Source organism: Neodiprion fabricii, chromosome 7 (assembly GCF_021155785.1).
Source record: "Neodiprion fabricii isolate iyNeoFabr1 chromosome 7, iyNeoFabr1.1, whole genome shotgun sequence".
In the NCBI taxonomy this organism is placed as follows: domain Eukaryota; kingdom Metazoa; phylum Arthropoda; class Insecta; order Hymenoptera; family Diprionidae; genus Neodiprion; species Neodiprion fabricii.
This window is the reverse complement of record NC_060245.1, coordinates 1,945,999-1,964,235: the sequence shown is the minus strand read 5'-3', so window position 1 is coordinate 1,964,235 and position 18,237 is coordinate 1,945,999. Positions and strand designations below refer to the sequence as shown.

The 18,237-nt window shown below is 38.1% G+C and overlaps 1 protein-coding gene and 1 long non-coding RNA gene across 4 annotated transcripts in view; one reads left to right on the top strand and one right to left on the bottom strand.

Moving 5' to 3' along the window:
• Window positions 1-18,237, top strand: part of LOC124186011 (DNA-directed RNA polymerases I, II, and III subunit RPABC3) — a 46,140-nt gene that overhangs the window by 21,684 nt on the left and 6,219 nt on the right. For all 3 annotated transcript variants that reach the window (XM_046577327.1, XM_046577328.1, XM_046577326.1), the window contains exon 3: window positions 737-917. In XM_046577327.1, the coding sequence (XP_046433283.1) occupies window positions 737-917 (181 nt within the window). The remainder of the gene's footprint in view (window positions 1-736; window positions 918-18,237) is intronic.
• On the bottom strand, window positions 8,346-14,398 carry LOC124186016. The gene is made up of 3 exons (XR_006871532.1): window positions 10,665-14,398; window positions 9,519-9,773; window positions 8,346-8,510 (listed from the first exon to the last, which is right to left on the bottom strand). It is a non-coding gene; the product is annotated as an uncharacterized LOC124186016 (long non-coding RNA).

The window sequence follows — 18,237 nt, the reverse complement described above, 5'->3', positions numbered from 1 at the left end:
TCTCTTCCCGTTTTATCGAACATACGCGAAACGCGAACCACACCTACGTCTGCACTCCCGGTGAAATGAGAGAATCGAGAAAAGAAACAATACGGAAAGAAAATGCAGGAAACGAAAGAAAAATAATAACGATTGTGATAAAACTGCGGTGTACCGGTTCTCATCAATTTTTATTGTTTGTATTTATTTTTTTCAATTTTCTTTTACGCCGTTTTCCGTTTTCTTCTGTTTTAGATTTCACTCGATCCTTGTACTTTCTTTGTAATTGTAAATTCCGCTGAAATTGCGTGAAAAGCAAATGGAAGAAAAAAGAAAAAGAAAGAGATTAGTTAATCACATGCAATCCGTAATGTGGAAAGAAAAATTTCCAATGATCCTCTGTACATATTAGATATATGTATACATTATACGACACGTTTATCAATCATCAACAAATTTTCAAACGCGTCCATCACCTTCTCTAAATTGTTTTTCTACATTTTTCTGATCCTGTTTTACTTTCTTTTTTTTACAATCATTTTGCTTGCACAAAATTTAACAAAAAAAAAAAAAGTAATAATTTTTGTCGCGTTTTAGAGTTTCGTGAAACACGACGTACGTTTCCTCTTTTTTTTTTCTTTTTTTCTTCCTACCTTTCTATTCCCTCGATTTTTTTCGTCACTTTGATGCGGACAAATTTAAGCCTCTCGTTTTTGGTTCTGTCTTTATATCGTTCCACTTCGTATGTCAACTTCAGGTGCGAAGTTTCGTCTGGTGCTCGCGACTACCTTGAGGGAAGACGGTTATCCGGACGGTGGCGAATGGAACGCGATCGAACAGGAAGGCGGCTCGAGGGCTGACAGTTTCGAATACGTTATGTCGGGTAAAGTTTATCGCATCGAGGGAGACGAGGCAAGCAACGAACCCAGCAGCAGACTGTAAGTAACACGTATTAACTTTTGTATTATATTTTCAAAATTTTCCTTACTTTTCTTCGTTTTTATACTTTAGACATTTATCTCTTCGTACACGGTGTAAAAATGTGAATCTGAAATTTATGGACATATTGTTTAATTATGTTGGTATACGTGCACGTACGTTGAAAATCTGAGAAACCCATACTCGGAATTAACTCAACGAAATCTGAAATATGAACGAAAATATTATGATGATGAAGAAATTAGAGAGGTGAAAAAAAAAGCATTCAATAGGAAAAAGAAACTACTAAACGGATAGTTGTGAAAACAATTCCCGTGAATTTATTTATATATCGGATAGAAGTTAAGGAATATCTTCCCCTCGGAAGAAGAAGTAAGAAAAAAAGAAAAAGAACGTAAACAAAATTTGTTATATAATGTAAGAAAAATTCGTTTCAAGTATTCTGGGTAGTCCGGTTTTAAAATTGATAAATGAATACACGGATAAGCAAATGACTCATTCAAATCCATTTTATACGATTTTTAATACCCTGCTTTCTATAACTTCAAACTTGTAGTTAAATAAAAATATTGTAGTTGTCATCCCGAATTTTCATTTTTCTTTTTTATTCATTACATAAACTAGTCTTGAACCGGAAACGGCGTATTGAGAAACAGAAAAAAACGAAAAAAAGCATACTGCGAAATTCTTTCGCGAAATTAACAATGCAAAAAAATTGTGTAATTAATATATATGTACAGAGTTTGGTATAATGCAATATATATGCATGCAAGTTGTCGTATATTGTGAGATAAAATTGATAAAAAACAAACCAGTCTGATAAGAGTCGAAGAAGATAAGAATTACGTTGGTATAACATAATATATGATAAAATATACGTATATATATATATACCGCAGCAGAATTTTTTCCGTCCCACGCACTGTTTCAACGAACACGACATGCGAAATTTTGCACCTTTGTCGTTACGAGTCCCCACCAATGATGAATAATGAAATTCTAATTAAAAAAATTAAGTAAGAAATGAAATTAAAAAAAAGGCATAAAAAGATGCGTATAGATTGTACGATTTTTTTAAAACGAGTCTTGATAAACATTGACCCTATTTTTGTATTCAACGCGACAAGAAACAAATATATATGTATATATATATATTTACATTTTATTATTATTATTTAATTTTTTGCGAAAGAGAAACAAAAAAAAATTAATGAAATTAATAAAATAACACAATACCCAAGCGGCTGCAGTTGCAGATCTCTGCATATTTAATCTCGCTGCATGCACTCGCCATATGGCGCTGCATCACCAGCAGCATTGCAGCAGTGCAGCAGCAACGACGCAGTAAATACGACATCGCTTACGTGTCGCGCACACACTTGAATTGTGTATTATTGAAATGCGGTCGCTGTTTCTGTTGGTCATTTTTAATCAATCAACGAACTTTTCTACCTGTTAAAATTATTTTCAATGTTTCGCCGAACGTCGATGCTGGTGAAAATTTATAGATAAAACAAACACGAATTTAATCGTCGTTTTTCAAAAACAAAAAAAAAAAAGAAAAAAAACCAGAGGATTAAAATCGAATTGTTATACGACAATTGACTACAAAAGAGGAAAGTAAAGAAATGTGATAAAACAGTGGAAAAAAGAAAGAAAGATAACGATTGTAAGAAAATTTTAAATCTCTTTTCTTTTTTCTTTTTCTTTTTCATTTCCTTTTTTTTTGCTGACAACAATTCTTTGAGCCATTTTTTTTCGTCCGTTTATCAGTACTCCGTTTAACGTCCATCTCGATTTCATTTCTGGATGCACACGATAGATAATACGTATGTGAATTGCGCAAAACTTTGGATGATGGTTGGTTTGCATAAACGTAACGAGATGGCGACACGCGTATTTATTTAATTGAAAATACCGCTTTTCGTGATAATTGTTATTCCACGGTTTATTGATATTTTTATTGAATTTGTGAAACGCGTTTAAAACACGATATACAAATTGTGTAAAAATCAATGTGGTGAAAAAATGCAATTACAATCGCACTGAAAAAGAGCTTTCTCCTAGCGTCAGTGTCAACGTGTGAAAAACAAGAAAAAAATAATAATAATAAAAGTGAACAAGACGTTGTCAAATCAACGAAGAGTTTGCGAAAGAAATAAAATAATCAAACAGGTGACGAAGAATTTTTGAGTGATTACAAAGTTTTTTTTTTTTTTTTTTTTACTCGATTGTGCCTTTATGCGAATTTGTAGTGCAGAGAATTAATGAAAAATTAGTAAAATGAAATGTAACCGGGAAAATATCGAGAGTGAAAAAAAATTAAATTGGGGTGATTTGAAACAGAAGGAGAATGCGGAAAAGAATAATGAGTTAAAATTTTTGAAGGAAAAAATAAATAAATAAAACAAAAATGACAAAAATTTATCATTCACCCTTTTGGAGAACAGGGAGCCACTCTGGGTTCACTTGTGAATTTGGATGGCGAGTGAACACAGCTGGTGGTATCTCAGTTTTCTAAGGGGGATTACCGACAATGTTACGTCACGAATACAGTGTTTATAACATATTAACGTGGTTAGTCTACAAGAAAGAAAGAAGAAGGAAAAGAATGAGAAGACTATAAATGAAAAATTCGCTTCAGTGATTTAAACGTTTTCTGTAAACTATGAAATATTTTAACAATTAAAAACGAAAAAGAAAAAAAACAAAGTAACCAACAAGAATTTTACATCGAAATGAAAATAAATCGAACGATGAAGGATTTAAAGGGAAGAAAAAGTACGGTTAATATTTACGGAAACGATTTTTGTTCCGACTTTTATTTACCATGGAGAAATGCGCTTTAGTTACTGATTGTTATAAAATTCTTCACCTTGTCGTCGAGAGTGTACCGATAACCGAAAAAAAAACAATTACGTCATTCGTCGTTCGCGAGTTGACAAAAAAAAAAAAAGAATTGCCGTCTTTTAAATTTTGCAAATGTACTGTTGAATAACCGAACACGTCGGAAATATGATCGAAAAATATAAAGAATAATTAATCCGTTGTACGTGTATATTTATCCCTCTGATTATTAAAGTAAAAAAATAAAGTATAATCGTTTCCCCAGAGGAAGTAGAAAAAAAATGACATCGTTTCGCATGATTTTCAACAGTAAATACGAAAAAAAAAAAAAACAATAATAATAATAATAACATGAACACTTTTAGCCCGATCGTTTTCGATCCGTTGAAAAGAAAATGAAAAATGGAAATTTTCTATTCCGCAGTATGTTTTTTTTTTTTTTTTTTTTCTTTTTACCTATACACGTTGACATTCGAGTAATTTGAATGAAAATTTGAGCATTCCCAAATCCGGGCATCCCCATGTTTCCTTCCCTCGTATACGAATGTGTGTGTCTGTAAAATGTTAATATACATACATAGATATTATACATACATATACATATATATATATATATATATATATATGTATATATCTGTATGTGTCAGAGAAATTGACACATGTTTCACCGGACACTGTCGTCGTCAGTGCCCGCTGTAGGAACAGATACGTACTATATAAGCGAAAAACACGCGCGTGTGAGGTGTAAAATGAATTATTGATCGCAGGCAGAGGGCTGAAGCTTCACCCCCCCCCCCTCCCTCCCCCGTTTTCCACCCCTCAGTGAAGTCTCGCGCATGCGCAAACGACGGCTCCGCTTGACTTACCTTTGCTCAAAACACACGCACACGCCGCTTTGAGCCAGCGTTTATACATCCCCTGCTGCATAGCGTCGAATCGTTGACGTTATTGCATACATATGTGTGTGTATATATATCTATATATGTATATATATATGTGTACATGTAAAAAAAAAAAAAAAAAACTGACTCGACGCATAGAAACGGGAATTTTTTATATTGTCGCTACGCGGCTCGAGCGACGTACGGGATTGGATTTTACTTGTCGTTAGTTAGCCAACCAACCGGCAGAGCGCGGAGCGTTTCCCACTGTTACCGCCTGCCCTCGTCAACAGTGGCGCCACTCGTCATCGACCAATTCCGAATCTCCCTAACGGCGACCTTAAACCCTTAACCTTTACCTCGCTACGCGTGCCGCCCCCGCCCGCCTTCCTCCACCGAACCCCCTCTGCACTTTGCGAAGCTATCTTGTACGTATATGACGTACCTGTGTGTGCCGAGTTGCAGGGAATAAGGCGCATTTGACGATGATGATGACGATGATGATGATGATGATTGAAGGAGTGTAAGAATCGAATAGAGGATCGAGGATTTGAATAAACGCGGAAATGCATTGTCACACAGAGAAAGGGAAAATGCATTGGATTTAAATCCCACGAGTAAAAGTTATTGTTACCCTTTTCTCGTTTTTTTTTTTTTTTTTTTTTTTCTTTTTCTTTTTCGGAAAATGACAACTTGATCAAGAATAAATGTTGAAAATGCAAACTCTACTATTATAGAGGAATGTATTTTTTTCGATGAATACACTTACAAATGCGGTTTTTTTTTTTTTAATTGAAAAAAGTGTCATTTGGTTTTGACAGTATATAATAGTGGTATAAAAATTGAAGTATCGGTGGTGGGATCAAGAGAATATCTTATATCGTTTGAAATCAGGTTTATTTAACTTCGCTATATTTGATTCTCCATGTTTTGTAAAGTAAATTCTTCCAACATTATATGTAATAATAAATTGCAAAGGTGGGAGTAACAAGAAATTTCAAAGCCATCATCAGCCCTAAGAGTAACAGCTTCGTAGGGTATAAAGTATGCGATATATTGTAATGAGAAAAGTGCTGGCTGCTCAGAATAGTAGCAGCAGCAGCTGTCAAAATCAGCTGATAGCATACAGCCTCTCTTTCTCTCACTCTCTCTCTCACACACACACATTTTCTCTCATTCTCTTCTTCTGTCTCTCCTCGATGGCGTTTTCTCTGTCTCTCTCAGCTGATTCTAGTTGCCGGGCGAACCGCGCCGAGCCTCCGCCTCCTTCTCCTCCTTCTCCTTCTCCTTCTTCACCTTCTCCACCTCCGCCTCGGTCGATCAGCTGTTCCATCTTTCTTTCTCTCCCCTCCCCAGCATCCCTCCCCCCCGCCCCCGAATCTCTTCGCAATCTCCATCCCCTCGTCAGTTTTCCCCGCCTTTTCATCCTCACCAGTGTACGCTTGTTTTTCGTTATTCGTCGTGGTTGAAAATGAAAATTAGTTTCCTTTTTTTTTTTTTTTTTCTCATTTTATTCAAGTTACAAATAATTTTTCCTCCAAACGGAATCTCTCCGTTTCAGCGTTATCTTATTATACGGACTGAACTTTTGTCCGTGCGATTGCACATCCGTTACTGCAATTGCAGCAGTGCAGCACAGCGGCGTTAAGATTGTATAAATATTGCGCAACGAGAGCAAATGCTATAATGGTTGCAAAACGAATTTTTGGCAAGAAGGAAACGAGGGACTAGAACAGTTAGCACACTCTAGCACGGCTATTGCGACCTAGAATAAAATACCGTAGCAGCTGGTAGCGTGCGAATAAAAGAGAAAGAGAGAGTGAGAGAAGGAGAGAGACGAACGGCATTCCTGCACGGTGCACAATAATATCAGCGCAAAGTGTTTCGATTGTCTTTATAAAGTTTTTTTATTTCTTTTTTTCAAATTTTTTTTTTAAATTCATTCCCTCAATGGTTATCATCGTTATTGTTGCTACTTTTATTATTATCATTATCATTATTATTATTATTATTATTATTGTTGTTGTTGTTGTTGTTCACTTTTCATCGCCGTTTTAACGTATTTTTATGCATACAAAATCGATGACAAATATGAAAAAGAAAAATTAATTTATCATCATAGCGATTAATGAACGATGATAATCGAAATGAATAATCGATCGAGTACGTTGGAAAAATAAAATATCGGTTCGTATATTTTATATCAATGTTTACAGATCGGATGAGGGAAATGAATGAAAAAAAAAAAAAAAAAAATGGAATTACAAATTCGGAGAAAATGTAGGAAAATTATTTGAGGGATGTGTAGAGGTGGGAAAATTTGGCAAACGGCGATGATGACGCTGCGTGTCTGCGATCATCGTGTCAGGCAGTAGGTCGCCTGCGACTCTCCGATCGTACGCGGGGTGTTGTTAAATTTAGACACAGGGCAACGGAATAAATGAGAACGGAAAGGAACGGACTAGGCGAGCTAAGAAGCTGTGAGCCGAACAGCTGAGATAGTATGAGCCAAGAATATTAGAGAGGAGGGTTTTTTTTTTTATCTAGCATGTCATTATTATTATTATTATTATTTGTAATCTGGAGTTGTCGCGAAAATTTTGCATTTTGACAATTTTATTTTATAACGTTAACGGGCGAGCCAAAAAAAAAAAAAGCAACCGAGAAAGTACAAACCTGAGAATACGTGCCAAGAAAAAGAAAAGAATTTATCCTTTTTCTCGTATACTCGCTGAAAAATCTTGTACGAAATTTAATTTTTCGTACTTGCCCGTATGTTATTTTCCTATTTTCGGAATTATTATTATAATCTTTTTAATCGTTTCGACGAAAATTACAATTGATGAGAAATTGATAGATACAATGGAAACAAAAAAAATTAAAATCGCATATTCACAACTTTTCCTCCAACAACTATACGTCGAAATTTAAGGTTCCCTTTTTGATTTGAAAAATAAACAAATAAATAGAAAGTAATGAATAAGAACGATTCGTTCATCAGGGGTCGGAAAATTCGCTCTTTAGGTTTGATTTTCAAATTATCCTTTCGCAATGTTCCAATATCAAAAAGATTCTACGTAATTTTGCCTCCTGTACAACTTGCAGCTAGACTTATACACGACACAATTAGCTTGTACATAAACACGTACACGTATTTAAGAATTGCATTGCAGGCATGTATACGTAGGTATTGTATATATGTGTATGTGTACATGTATTTATGTATATATGTGTATAATACGCGTACACGATGTGTACATGATTTAAAACCGGCCTGACAAGTGGGAGCCAAAGCTTTTCCCAGGGTTGACCCAGTTTCGTAGCTTCACCCTCTCCTCTCCTCTCCTCTCCTTAGCGACCGGTCGACCCGCACATCATCCTTGCTGCACCTGCCCTGGCAGACAGACCTAGCCCTATAACCTAATCCTAACCCTAACCTAGTCACGCTCCCTTCCTCCCGCCCGCCCTTCCCCCCCATTCACCCTCCTTCTCCCCCCCACCCATCCTTCCTACTTATATCCGCGCCGGGCGCAATTCCTCCCGGAGGGAAAGGTCAGGGAGTCAGGGAAACCTGCAGCCCGTCGACTGCCTGGTCATATGCCTAAACCTGAAATTGGGTCGATCCATACTCTCTCCCCCAACTCCCCCTCCTCCTCCTCCTCCTCCTCCTCCTCCTCCTCATCCTCATCCCTCCCCCAATCCCATCCCTCTTCCCTTTGCAATACTCCTACATGTTGCTGCTGCTGCCTGGTTGCCTGGCTACTGGATACAGGAATACAGGAGGCTGCGTATGAAACCTGCGCTCTCGGGCATTGCATTTCGCAATTTTATTGCATCTGTTGTTATTTCGTACGGATTTTTCAGCTGTAAATCAAATTCAAACGTTTGCGTTAATTTGTGGATACGTAGAAAAGAATAAAATAAAAATTGAACACAGTCCTTGTGAACGTGCCTTTTTTCTTCGTCGACTGTGATTTTTTTTTTTTTTCTTTCTTTCCAACCATAGTTTTTGTTTTTCTGGTTTATCGAAGCAAAAAAATCATGCGTACGAGATCGTTTTATCGAAATCAAGATTTCCCGACAACTTTGGAGTTTTTTTTTTTTTTTTATTTATAACCGCAATCGATTCTTACCAGCGAATACGTTATATTGGGCGAAAAAGAAGAAAGGAAAAGAGAACATATATGTATGAAACACTCGAGGTCGGTAGGATAATTTTTATCGGTACATAATCGCGAAGCAAAAAAAAATAAAACCCCGTCATTGGTACAATTGTAAAATATATTACCGAACGCGAGGATAACTTACGATTATTCGATTCCGTCGTGATGAAAATTTTGTCAGAAAACGTTTGTCGAGTTAGAAAATTGTCCAAGTTGTTTTCGTATGTATCACGGTTTAAACCCACCAAGCAAACTAATAAGTGGAACTGCTAGTGAGGGAAACATTCCAATTCCACATATAATACGGACAGTATAATGTTCGATCAGCGATTTTTCATTCGTTGGATAATCAAATTATGTAAAGTTTCCATGACGTGTTTAAATATATATATATATATATACATATAATATACATATAATTGGATTATTCCAACGAATCAAAAATCGCTAATCGAACATTTTATTTTATTCGTCACATGTGAAACTAGAATTTTTCCTTTACTTGCAGTATATACATATACATATATGTATATACATATACATGTATGCATGCATGCACGTAACCTGGGTTTCCTGCCTCACACCCTGATTTCCGGGTGACGCGCGGCGACGTTTGACGTCATCATCAACCCTTCTCCTCCCACATCACTACCCCCTCAACCAATAATACCCCATCCCTTTCCCCCCCCCCTCTCTCTCTTTCTCTCACTCTCTCTCTATCTCTCCTCCTCCTCCTCCTCCTCGTTCGTTGTCGGGGGTTGCAACAGCTTCGATGGCGGGGCTGAAACAGGGCAAGTGACGCAGGAGATCCTGCACGGAGACACAGTCTCTCCAACGACGAGGCTGGACGAGGTGGCAGGATTTTCATTCCTTTCGTCCTTACACTCGATCCTTGATCGACGTTTTTAAAATACAAACGCGACGTGTGTGCGTGCTGAGATTTTTCATCGAACTTGAAAAGAACCTGAGATAGAAAATAATAATGATAATAATAACAATAATAATAGTAACGAACGAATGAACGAATGACGATGATTAATTTACCAAAAATTACCGCACAACAATATTACACTTGATGATTGCTAAATTTATCAATTTAATATTTGTATATCAAATGACCAGGGAATTTTTTATATGCGCGGCCAAATTTTTATTCAACGGTGTTGTTAACAGAGATAAATTCAAATACATACGAAATAATAATAATAATAATAATAATAATAATAATAATAATAATAATAATAATAATAATCGAAACAACAATATGGGGAATCTCATTCGCGAACCAAATGTTATTTTCAGCCTGACCAAGAGACATTTTTTTTTTTTTTTTACTTCACTCTTATAAATTAATAACAATTTAAGTTACTATGGTCCACCAAATTTTAAATTTATCAGGTTATTAGTGTAAAAATGAAGACAGTTTTTATTTAATTTTTTTGCTAATAACTTGATAAATATTAAATGTATTTAGTGTAATTTAGTGTAGTTTGCTAAGACTTTAATTTAATAAGTCTAATTTTTATCACGTTATTAGCAAAAAAAAAACAAAAACCGTCCTCATTTTTTCGCTAATAATGTGAGATGCATCAGATTTACGAAAATTTTACAAGAGATATATTTTTTGTGTAATCTGTAGTTTTCGAGTAATTGATAGTTTTGTTAACAAAAAATTTCAAACGCATACACTTTCTCATCTAAAAATTCGACTGCTTTCCGGGGTGTGTTAGAATTATCGGACAAATATGTTGATACTTTTTTGGGGACGAGCGTGAAAAAATTTCAACGTGACCAAAACAAGAACCACACCGATATATGTATGTACAAGTTTTTCAATCAAATTTTCGTTACAAACCTTACGAGGACGTTTGGTTTTGTCATCTTTTTCTGTCTTTTCATCCAAACGTGATCAGTTTTAAATTGAAAAATGAAAAACACAATAAAATTTCGACGAAAAACTAAGGAAATTGATAAAAAAATAATAAAGTTCGCCAAGGGTTCAAGGTTTAAAAAACGTCGAACGGAAACAGTAAGCTACCGCCTTACGTACAATTCGCCGCCAAAGCCGAAATTGCAAATTACAAATTGCGTGTTTATGCAATACGTTGCTGCTGCTGCTGCTGCTGCTGCGTTATCGTGCGATGCGTAATATGTAGGCAGGTATAATACGAAGGTCAGTGCAGTTGCTGGCTGGCTCGTTTGCAGCTTGGCTGGCTGCTGCGCTGCTGCTGCTGCTGCTGCTGCTGCAGTTTCTTGACAAGTTTGCAGTAGCGTTACATTTATACGTAACTATACATGCTATTCATAGCATAGCCTATACATCAATAGATATATGTATATACAGATATGCAGAGACACGTATCGATTTAAATACGTCATTGCTGCGTGGACAAATATCCGAGTGAGTAATAATCCCCCACTGTTTTTCTTACACGCTTAGTGCATGTTGCGTGTTAATAATGATAATAATTATTCTATCACACGGTTTTCCGTACGTCATTTATTTAGATCCGCATTTCTCGTTCACGATACATGTAAGGGTATGCATATGCGTATATTTGTCTCATTCGTGTGTAATTTTTACGTAATCGTAATTTTGATAATAACAACATTGATAAGATGAGTGAAAATAAGAAGCATGGAAATATTTTTATTTATAAAAGAAAAAATAATGTTTAAAATCGATGCGCAAAAGAAATGACGAAGAAATATTTTACCCATAATACCGCTTCTGTTTGGATTTTATCGGGATTATTTTTCAGTGCAACAAAGTTGGGAAAAGATGGGGATCTCTTGTTGATTACAAATTGCGCGTTTCACTCGTTTCGATATACGCACGGTATATATATATTTTTTTTGTTTTTTTTTTCTTGCGCCAGTTATGAAAGTACCGTTTTTTCTAATTACTTCGATAACGAGACGTGTGTATCTCGTATATAGAAGCATATTGCCAGCAATTTGTATGTATTGCACACTTCGAGACGCGATTGGAGTAACGAGTAGGTAGATAATATCTTGCTCGTATCTCGATTAGACGAAAATTACTCGGCATCAACCGTGAAATGTATCTACATTTGTGAGAGATTTCAAATCCAAATAGAAAATAGTATGGGCCTTTTTTTTTTTTTTTTTTTAAATATTCTGCGCATCAGGATTCTTCTGTTTGTAATTTATATCGAGTAGAGACTTTGAAGTGAAAGTCTAAATAAATACCCCAGAAATTGAAATAGAATGAATTTCCAAACTTGAAAAATCCTGAACTTGTTTCGAAAAGTTTACGCGATCTTAAACCATCGCCGGATGCTGACGATGATCGATAAATTAAAAGAGTTTGACAAAGAACTTTTTGTTCTGCATCGATTAGAAAACACGGAATGTATTTTCAATAAAAGTCAGCTGTAATTCACTCTGGTTACCCAGAAATATACGAATTCAATCGGTTTGATAAACTCGGTAAGGAAATTCCAATACAAATTCATGGAGGTATATAACGTTGATCAGAGGAGCGGTATTAAAAGATTCACAAATCACATCGTAGAATCGAGAGGTGGAGTTGTAAAGGAGGAAAAATACGCACCCATCCATGCACGGTGTATAGTAACAGGTAAAAAAACAACCTTGCCTATAACGCGCTTCGAGCCGAGATCGTAGAAGGTGCGGTTGTATGGGTGCGTGTACGGTAATGTCACAGGTTACGTAACCGGCGGAGAGGCGGGCAGAGAGGAGAACAGGCAACCCGCGTTGAAACGGCCTTTGACAGTGGCGGCCATGATGCCGTTCCTCGGAGCAACGTTGTCTCTTGGCGACTGGTCGGCTCTGCTGCCGCCCTCTGCTACAATTCCACTTTTACTTTTACCACTTCTTTGTCATTGTTGTTATTATTATTACTTTTAGGCAGTGTATGCTCGGTATTAAACACAGGTATGCGCAGTCTCGATGGCAAGTGTCCAACGTCGCGCACTTTACTTGTCCCGAGTGAATTTTTTTCAAACCATTTACATCGATAAACTTGAAATATTTTACGTAGTAAGTTTCAGGGTGTCGAGTCGTGTGAAATTTTCATGAGATCGATGAGACTCTGTACTCATGGTCCGAACATTAGGGTTGTGTACTTTGACCCTTCGCTTGAACGCTTATAATTGAAGAGAAAATCAGTGATTACCTCGGTCCGAGTGATGAAAATCCTAATTTTCTTCAAGAGTGTATCTTTAACTTGTAACGTCAAATGAACGTCAGGATTATGTAATAAGAGAATGAATGGAAATTGACGAGGATTTACAATCGGTGTGCTGCTAGGAATTGAATGTCACGGTATTGAACGCAACAGCGTTCGAGTTGGAGCCAGTCTGGTGCACGTTAATTGCCAGATGTGTAGTCAAGTGTGTACTCTTTGAAAACTTTGACTGGGTGTTTAACAGAGATCGGTAAAGAGTGAGGATACACTCTGTCAATTAACATCGAACGGTGTGTCGAATGCAAGCCTGAGAAGTATGGATGAACGTAATTAAAGTGCGTTGGATTAAAACGGATAACGTTTTATCGTCATAACAGTGTATACGCTACGAGCAAAACATTTGCAGGAGAAACACGACGACGATGGTGGTAAGAAATGGAACTAAGAGGTGGCAAAGGTGGTGGAAACGATGGTGGTAAAAATGCGCGGTGTAGTCGCAGGTACTACTGCTATAAATCTAAGGTATCCAGACATCGGCAGGCAGGCCGTGAATCTGTCTTATGTACACCAAATCCATGTTGAAGTGGTACGGTAGGAGGAGTTGGTCGACGAAGTAGGAGAGGAGAAGGGCTAACGATGAGGAGAGAAGCACTGTACACAATTGGCACACACTCGCGTGTAACGTTCTAACGCGAAAACACACCATCCATCCTATCTGCCTACTGTACTACAAATGCTCGATGATGTCGCAGCCGGTTCACCTCGGTAGTAAGTTCGGGTTACCGCGATTCTCTGCTGTGTTCAGGTGTTGTTCAAGACACGCTTCGGCTCGGTGTTCCCTTGCTCGTCACGCCAGACCGCAATCGGCGCCTCTTTATCGCTCGGCTCGTTGTTTGCGGTGTCCCCAGTGCCTCAATGTCCATTCAATTACTCACTGCTCCCAACCATAACCTGACCTAACCCGGAAGACCTCGTTCCTTGGTCCGGTCGTCTTCGCGTCCTCGAAGAAACCTTCAAGTGTTCGTTCGTCTTTCCCTTCCGTATGAACTCGGGGCTTCGTCCGAACCCTGATGACCATTCGACATCCTTCCACTATGACGTCTGGTGACTGTCCCAGTTATGGTACATCAAACGAAGCAATTTGGCAAACACCAGCGATCGTGTCGCGGTGTTTTTCTTCCATGTGTGCAGTCTTTGTGTCTCTGTCTGGAGTCCGATGTTAAGAACTACCCGTAACACTGTGAGTATTGCAACACAGGATTCTTCAGTCCATTATGGAATTCAGGAACATAGGGATAGTGGTAGTTAGAACGTAGCATCAAAGTCAAATCCTGTTCTGCCTAAACTCTTCGTTTACTTCTTTCGTCGATCTCTTTTCTTCGTTAGTTGTATACTATAGGAGCACGTTTCTGTTTTCTCTCATTACGATCTCCTTCTCTCTCTCTCTCTCTCTCTCTCTCTCTCTCTATTTCCGTGTTTTTTTATCTCGTTCTCTTTCCCGTACCTACGTAGAAATCTCTCTTTCCCGCTTCGACAACAATTCAGTGTCCTTGAACGTGTCCGCGGCCACAATCGCGATAGCGGGACCATTTCATAAAACTTGCCGCTTCACGTACGTTTGTTCCGTCGTGTGCGATGGTACGTACTCGATTGTGTTACGAGCCTACACTCACCTGCACGGTTATCCGTGTATGTAGGTATCACACGCGGAAGTGATGATCGTGAAACACGCCGCGTTACGTGTTTGTACGATACGGTAGGCATGTAGGTAGATAAGTAGGGGTGTCGAGGTGTGCGTTCGATACCACACGTATGTACCATACATAACTACCTATCGTAGAGTTCCGCTTCTTCGATGACGAAACCATAGTCCAGTGAATAGACACAAATGAAGGCAATAACAGAGTTGGGTGTATTTTTAAATGGGGAAACATAGACTGTATTGAATTGAATTTTCTAAGTGATTAAATCGGGAAGGATGGGATACTTTCAGTTCTAACTTCGGACTAGCTATGAAGTTCAAGTTGAATTCCACAAGCTCGCTTCGGATCTGTATATGCATTGGGAGTTGTAGCTAGAAGAGAAAATCAAATCAGAAGTAACAGGCAAATACAAAGCTGACGCTTTTTACCGTCCAATCGTCCGTCTTTCGGGTGTCGAATGGACTGTTACGGACTGTTTCAGCCACTTCTTCAGCATCGATACGATTCCTGAATAAAAACTGTTGTTTATCAATTTTGTAAACCCAAAAATACAACAGATGTTCCCATCGTTATACAATCTCTCCCACAATACATCTTCACGAGTGTTATATTCCTCTTAAATTCGATCAGCGATGCTGTATGGTCGAAAAAACCACGGGCTCAAAGACAATCGATTATACAATACCCGCGTTACCGTTGGCAAACAAGGTTTGAAACGCGCACAAACACGCACGGGTTGGAATTGGTCATGCCCACGTAGCACACATGCGGACTCCATTACATGGCATTCGAGTCAGGCGGTAGGTAGGTAGGTAGGTAGGTAGGTAGGTGCGACCTTTGACCGGCATAGAACACGGTATAGTTTCAAGTTTATTTTCGTTCTAGCGCATCACGCGTTAGCCTGCGGTGGACGTTGCCTAGCCTAGGCTGATTGTCAGTCCATCCAGCTAACCCACTCGCTCTAGGACAGACCAAGCTCCGTGCCTCTTATTCTTGGTCTCATTATTCCTCCGCGTTGCGTTCGGTTGCGTTGCTTTGCCGTTGCCGTTGCCGTTGCGTTGCGTTGCGTTACGTTACGTTGACTCGCGTCGCTTGATGCAGCAGCTCGAGAAGGTGAACCCAGCGAATAAGAGACCGTCCTGGCTGCCAGCTCGTTCCCTGGCTGGCTGGCCAGCTGGCTTGCTTTGCTGCCTCCTACTCTCGGACAGCCAGTTGTGATCAGTTGGTCAGTCGGTACGTACCGTACCGTACCGTATCGTATCGTATCGTATCGTATCGTATCGTGTAGTATCGCGTAGTATAGTATCGTGCAATCGTCACGTTCACCATTGTCACTCGACTTGGTACACCACGGTACATCAGTGCTCCCTCACTCACACGGAGAGTCACCGTTCAGTCAATCGGTCGAGTCGAGTATTCGGCACCTCAGATTATCCTCGACTCGTGCATATTCCTTATTAGATATTTTCCTCTCGCTTATTCGGTATCGCTTCGTACTTCTTTCGTTCCGTTGTAAAGAGGAGAACCTTTTTGAATCGTCGAAAAGAGAAGGGACGAAATTTGTGATGATAGAGATTGACAGAGGTGGATGATTGGAGTTAAAACAGTCGCTGAACAGACGAAACTACGGAAAGAGAAAAAACATCGTTTCTGGCCTTTTTTCGTAGTCTTGGAAAGTTTTGCAACCGTGACGCACGGATTGATTATGATAACTTGACGGATTGACTGATTGGTTGATTCTTATTTTCTTTTTCCTCTCCTTCTTCTTTTCTGTTTAATTTTAATAATTTTACGGCTTAACGTTAACTCGGACGTCGCCGGTGTACCGTCGTGTGTCTGTCTTCGTCTTTTTTTTTTCTTATTTCTTCGTCAACGCGCGTTTTGTCAGTGTATTTAGGCATTTGGATAATCGCGTATTAAACGCAACGAACAATGGAAAGAAAAAAATACAGCTAGAGATTATATACGGCTGTATCTTATCTACGGTATTTTATCATATACATTTCCTCGATTCGCGGGTCCGAAAAAAAACTCTCGTTCTGTACGTAATCGAGGTTATGTTGGAGTCTGAAATCATGAAATCCCTCGTCGAATATCGCGGATAAATCGTTGAATCAGGTTCGAAAAATTACCTTTAGATTTTTTTTCAGTTGAAAATTTTCAAAATTCGTTACACGAACCTTATCCAGGGAAAAGTGTGATAAATTTGTTCAATATTTGGTGTTTAAATTCTCTCAATGCTTACCACATTTTTACTCAATAACAGATTATCCATAATTCGAGAATGATGTAGGCTCTAAAACTCACCATATGAAAATTCTGTTTCTCTTCTGATTTTCTGATATCTATTTTTCATTTGGTGTTTCTTTTTTTTGTTTTTCTCGCTTTTTGGAAAAGTACTCACCTTGAAAAAAAATGTGAGACAGAGAGAGAGACGTTACATCAATTATCGTCAAAGTGCGCGTCGCGGTATTCATCGCGAACCTCGGTGCGGTTGTTGTTAATTGTTGATAATTTTTAACAATGCACAATTGTGCTCGTTGATTGCACATGAGTAGCAAACGTCATTTTCAAACTGTTACGTTATCACGAGTTACTGCTACGATACGGAGTCGAAGGCTTTCGAACGAACATGAGAAAATGATGTAAGGTTTCTTTCGACCGAGAGAAAGAAAAATAAAAGAAGGAATAAGCCAACGGTTTTTCATAGACAAAATTCAACACGAATCGTTATAAAGATTCGTTCGTTTAGCTACGAAAATGGGACGAGAGGAAAAAAAAGGGATAACGAGAAAAAGAGCGATCTTTTATGTGCGGTGGTAATTTTTTTGAGTCATTTTGCGTCTTCATATTATCTGCAAATACCGCGGTTTATCCTTCCGTGTACAATATGTTTTGTTTTTTTGTTTTCTCCCTCTCAATCTTCCCCCCCCCCCCCCTTCAAATTAGCTTTTCCTCACGCTTCACAAACCGTCGTTAATTTTCGTCGTCGTGTTGCGATGGTTTTGAAAAAGGCGAAACGTTTCGGCGCCGACTTTTATACATATAGATGTTGCACACGCCTACATGCAAAGCCACATATATTTAAAGCGCGGAAAAATACCGCGGGAAAAAACAAAGAAAAACGCCAGAGAAGAAGACGGACAAAGTAGAAAAAAAATTGAAAAAAAGAACGTCTGTCCTTTTAGTTTTTTTCTCTATGTTTCATTTTCCTGTTATACAACAGACACGTTATATATTCGACGTCACGTGTTTTTTTTCCCTCTTTATTTTCTTCTACCACGAAGTCGAACATTCGATGCAATTTTTATCCCTATTCGTAATTATACTTCTACTTTTTCTTTTTTTTTTGTTTGTCGTGGATTTTTTCTCTTTCGTCGCAGTCGTTTAGAGATTGTTTTACCGAAATAACACAAAAATAAAAAATCAAACAATCGCGTACATTATTTGAGAAAGAATTGTGCAAGAAAGAAGTAAAATCATTCCAATTATAATTGTCGTCGTAACAGTAATTGAAACTAATTAAACTACACGCGGGGTGTATAACACAT